This window comes from Calliphora vicina, chromosome 1, assembly GCF_958450345.1.
Source record: "Calliphora vicina chromosome 1, idCalVici1.1, whole genome shotgun sequence".
In the NCBI taxonomy this organism is placed as follows: Eukaryota; Metazoa; Arthropoda; class Insecta; order Diptera; family Calliphoridae; genus Calliphora; species Calliphora vicina.
In genome coordinates this window covers 82,563,020-82,568,322 of record NC_088780.1, presented here as the reverse complement: position 1 = coordinate 82,568,322, position 5,303 = coordinate 82,563,020, and the positions used below count along the sequence as shown (strand labels likewise).

At 29.6% G+C, this 5,303-nt stretch overlaps 1 protein-coding gene across 1 annotated transcript; it reads right to left on the bottom strand.

The window, feature by feature from the left end:
- Positions 1-216: 216 nt before the first annotated feature.
- Ns1 (Nucleostemin 1) lies at positions 217-3,651 on the bottom strand. The gene is made up of 6 exons (XM_065515022.1): positions 3,525-3,651; positions 3,116-3,462; positions 2,484-3,019; positions 1,085-1,341; positions 605-1,018; positions 217-520 (listed from the first exon to the last, which is right to left on the bottom strand). The coding sequence occupies exons 1-6, from the start codon at positions 3,544-3,546 to the stop codon at positions 342-344; spliced, it is 1,755 nt and encodes a 584-aa protein (XP_065371094.1). The 5' UTR covers positions 3,547-3,651; the 3' UTR covers positions 217-341.
- Between the last annotated feature and the right edge of the window lie 1,652 nt (positions 3,652-5,303).

Genomic DNA, 5,303 nt, shown 5'->3' with positions numbered 1-5,303 from the left:
CGACTGTTGAAATCAGATTTGCAATATAATCAACCGTTTTTTGCTCTACAGAAAAATGTGCTCAAATGCGCGTCTTAGGTGCGTTGAACCACCACAAGGAGTGAAAATTTTCCAAAAAAAGGACGCCATTATTTCTATTTGCGCAAAACCCTTCAGAAAAATTATGATACAAGAAAAACAAATGACGTGACCTGGTCACAAACGAACTCTAATGTATATAAAAGAAAAAAACTGATATATTTTTGTTGTATGTAAAAAAAATTAAATACCAACTATCAATATAACGTATTATACATATTATTTAACTATAAATTAAAATACATATTATATGTAGGCACAAATTATTCAATTACATAGTCCTCATCAAAGTCGTATTTATCATCCTTATCATCATTTGATGTACTTATGCTGAAATTATCCAGAACATCAGCAATTTTAGAAACTTTCTTTTCATTACGTGCATTCTGTTTCTTCTTTTTCTTCAACTGTTCCTTAATATTTCTGTTGAGTGTTTGATTTCCTACGAAAAATATATGTGTTAATTTTATATTCCTAATAGAACCACAGTAATGATTTGGCATATTTAAATAATTTAAGAGCATACCTTCCAATTCCATGGTGGGATCTGTTTTTGGTTTTCTATTACCATCCTCATCCAATTTGCGTTTCTTTCCCTTACTATGTAAATCACTTTCATCAATGACGGTGTTTGCTTCTTCGTCCCCATCCTCATTTTCATTCGGTGCCTTATACTCAACGGGTCCGGTAGAGGTAATTTCCATTACTTCATCTTTTTTAACATCAAAGTTATTTAAAATATCAGTTTCCATTGCTTCGAAGTTGTCAACATCGAATTCGCGAGCCTCTGCATGAACAATGGAAGCACTCACATGAACATCATTATTTTCTATAACTTCTGGTGGATGAGTGCAATATTTAATTTTTCCTGTATTCCAATCATTTAATACACTACGCGCAGCGGCAACTACGTCGGGAACTCCTTTCTTTAGGAATTTTCCTAAAAAAAAATAATAACAAATTTAGATCAATATTAGATTATAAACAATTTTGTGTTTTAAATTACCCATTCTAGCAGCCTTTTTAGCAAAGAATTCCTCAAATGTATCATACTCAGTGATATCATATAATTTACAGAAATATTCTTTGCTGGCTCTCTTCAAAACGCTTTCAGCAACTGTGAAAGGGTCTTTTACATCGCCTACACGTTGGGCATTCTTTAAAACGGCTGGCATATTGTCATTATTTCCGGAACTTGTAAACACAATACCAGGGCAATCAATAAGTTTTATCTTTGAGTCTAATTCTACTTCTTGCATTGCTCTGAAAAATTTTAAAAAAAGTAATTAGTCTACATATTATTATTTCAAACAAGAATTCTATCCTGTGAAATATTAAAATTTTGAGATTTGCTCTAAACTTCATAATTCACCAAAAAAATAGTTTTTTCACTTCTATTTACACTCCACATATATCTAAAAAATTACCCTTCTCACCTTCGTGAGAAGGGTATATATAAGTTTGTCATTCCGTTTGTAATTTCTACATTTTTCATTTCCGACCCTATAAAGTATATATATTCTGGATCCTTATAGATAGCGGAGTCGATTAAGCCATGTCCGTCTGTCTGTCTGACCGTCTGTCTGTTGAAATCAATTTTCTGAAGACCCCAGATATCTTCGGGATCCAAATCTTCAATAATTCTGTCAGACATGCTTTCGAGAATTTTGCTATTTAAAATCAGCGAAATCGGTCCACAAATGGCTGAGATATGAGGAAAAAACCAAGACAACCTCGATTTTTGACCTATTTTTGACCTATATCTGGATTACTAAGGAATTAATATAGACAATATGGATATCTAATGATAGATATTTCAAAGACATTTGCAACGTATATAAGACCATAGTAAGTTGAACCTACAATGGGTCAAAATCGGAAAAAAAATTTTATCCCGAATTTTTTTTTTCAAAAAAAAAATTTAAAAGAAAAAAAAAATTTTTTTAAATTTAATAAAAAAAAATTTAAAATTTAAAAAAAAAAAATTTAAAAATTTAAAAAAAAAAAATTAAAATAACGAAACAAATTTTTTTCCAAAAAATTAAATTTTGTTTACCTAAAAATATTTAAAATTTTAAGGTATAGTAAGTTGAACCTACAATGGGTCAAAATCTGAAAAAAAATTTTAACCCGAATTTTTTTTTTCAAAAAAAAAATTTAAAAGAAAAAAAAAATTTTTTTAAATTTAATAAAAAAAAATTAAAATTTAAAAAAAAAAAATTTAAAAATTTAAAAAAAAAATTTAAAATAACGAAACAAATTTTTTTCCAAAAAATTAAATTTTGTTTACCTAAAAATATTTAAAATTTTAAGGTATAATTTGGTGAAGGGTATATAAGATTCGGCACAGCCGAATATAGCACTCTTACTTGTTTTATAATAAGATCTTATAAAACTGTTCTTACCTAGTAACACCGGGTGTACATCCAACAGAGCAAGTTTTGCCACGAGTCAGGGAATTGATAATAGAACTCTTTCCCACATTTGGTATGCCGACAACACCTACGCGTATTGATGTTTTAATGCCTTTATTACGACAATAATTACCCAACATGGACATCAGCAACTCGGCTCCGATACACATAGAGCCCTGCATGGCTTTTTCAGAGTTCATTTGGTTAAATTTGCGTCTGCCCAATTTTGTGTTTTGGTCTTGAGTGGATGCTTTGAAAGCCGTTACTGGTCCCAAACGTCTGAAATATTTCAACCAAGCATTCAAATTTTCTTTAGGGACCAAATCAGCTTTGTTCAATATTAAAACTAGGCGCTTGTTGCCATGGGCCGAACGAACAGCGCGTTCAACTTCTGTACAGCGAGTTCCTAAAGGATCGCGAGCATCCACGACTTCCAAAACAACATCGGCGTTTTCCAAAACCTTTTTAAACTCTTTGAAATATTGCTTTAGTGATTGCTCCTTAGATGCCGATTCTTTGTACTCTTTCTAATTATAAAAGAAAACGAATAAAAAAAAATAGACATTAGAAATAGAATTCGAAAGATTTTATACCATCAATTTAATATTTCTCGATCAATGTACCTGATTATTTCCAGTGTCATTTTCGTGCATTATAGTGTGTACTGTTCCACGCACATCAGCATCATCAACCATTGCCTCAAGAGTTTTGAATCTATTTTGATCCTTTTCCAATTTAAAAGCTTCTCGCCTCTTTAGGCGATCTTCTTCTTTACGCTTTTTGACTTCTTCGACTTCTTTTAAAATATCCTCTTTGAAAGGGCATATGTTTGGAATCTGTATCAATTTCTGTTTCTTACTTCCCTTCTTGGGATTCTTTTTTGCTTCACGTTTTATTTTTTTATTGTGATCTCGTACTTTTTTCTCAATTTTGTGCTTAAGTTTTCCCGTCATCCGTTTAGATTTTTTAGCTAAAATGTTTAAATTTCATAATCAATTTAAAATGCATATACATAATTACTATTTAACTTACTTTTAAGACGTTTCAAAGCCATTTTAATTCCTTTTTATTATTATGATTTAAAATACAAACTGCACTAGCCGAGAAAACACGTGAAACCAAAATTCTATCAGACAAACAACGAAGATGTTTAAATGCGTTTTTAGTTGTTGCCCTGTGATTTAATTTGACAGTTGACAGTACATTTGATTTATGCTACCAGATCGACATAAATTTAAATAATAATTGTTCAGGAGACTTCATCATATTGGGACCATTTCACCATCAGTTTCTATAGTAACTGATGGTGAAATTGGAAATGGTTATTATTTAAGTTAAATATGTACTTAAAAAATAACGTAAACAAAATTATAAAGTTGTTTTTTGTTAAAGTCGATTTTATTTTAATATAGAACTTTTGTTTTTTCCGTACTAAGAGAAATATTGAAAAAAAGCTTCCAACACATACATTCACATAATTGAAAATATTTTTCAATGAATGGAAATAAAAAAAACTATAAGCTGTTTCAAGGCGTATTTAACAAGGTGACAGCAGTGGCGAATTAAAATAAATACAGGCGAATTCACTTATTTTTTATATATAGAGTTTGACATACGGACGTACGGGCGAATATTTTTTATATATGCAGTTTGACATTTGTGCGAGCTATTTCTATAATCAGCTGTGCTGCCGATGGCACCTTATTAAATGCACCTTGAGCTGTTTTTAAGAATTTATATACCAGGTGGTGTTGACAGCACAGCTGATTAATGTTATTTGGATGTTTGAGCTGTCAATTATCCTGTGTTTGTTGCGGCGAATGCTACAACAAACGTAAAAGTAACAAAACCAACAGGCAAACTTTGACAGCTTAAACCACATAAACAATAACAAATTGCAAGTGGTTTTTGTAAATGTTGTACTTGTTGTAGAATCGACATCACCTGGTATATAAATTCGCCTTGAACTAAGGCGAATCTAATTAGAATATTAGATTCGCCTTGGTTCAAACAATCGAAACGATTGATTACGTTTTCCATAAATAGTTAATTTTAAATTTTTATTTATTTTTTTTTTGTAACAATTGGTCTGTTCAATAACAAAAAACTATTACGAATTATTACAAATTTTCACACAAACATTTTGAATTTGTATTGAAAAACTGGAAAATTTATAAACAATTTGTGATAATTCGTAATATATTTTTGTTATTGATCAGACTAAGGTATATTAATTAATATACCTTGGAACAGACCAAATTTTGTTAAACTCTAAATTTTAGAGTCTAAAAGTTATGTTATAAAATTCGAAAAGTCGATAACTTGTTTTAACAATAGAACCCTAATGTGAATTACCAAAACAATGAAATTTTTTTTTGATTATCACACAACAAATTTAAGTGTTTTTGATAAAAATTTGTTTTTTCATCTACTGTAAGTTGCTTCGGGAAACATGAACGTAATTTCATTTCTAGAATTGCAAAAAATAGGAGGAAAACAAGTAAGAATTAACTATTTGACAGTGGTTAAACTCTTATATCTCTCATACTTTTGCTAGACAATGGAGTAGCGTAATAATGGAAATAAATAACAAATTAAAAATTATGTAAATCTGACCACAAACTAAATAAATTAGAATTAAAAAAAAAAATAATAAAAAAAAAATAATAAAAAAAATTAATAAATTTAATCTGAAAAACAACATTCATATTCGTATGAGGATACCATCTCTTGAAAATATATTTGTATGAACCATCTTGTTATCAGCTGTATATACAGCTGCTGTTGTGATGTAATTGAATGGTGTAGATA

What these genes read in the sequence shown, in the direction of transcription:
- Ns1 (XM_065515022.1), bottom strand. Translation starts at nt 3,546, where the DNA reads ATGGCTTTGAAACGTCTTAAAA. An exon ending in ATGACACTGGAAATAATCAG is followed by an intron (nt 3,020 to 3,115) that starts GTACATTGATCG and finishes TTTTATAATTAG; the next exon opens with AAAGAGTACAAAGAATCGGC. An exon ending in TGTACACCCGGTGTTACTAG is followed by an intron (nt 1,342 to 2,483) that starts GTAAGAACAGTT and finishes AAAATTTTTCAG; the next exon opens with AGCAATGCAAGAAGTAGAAT.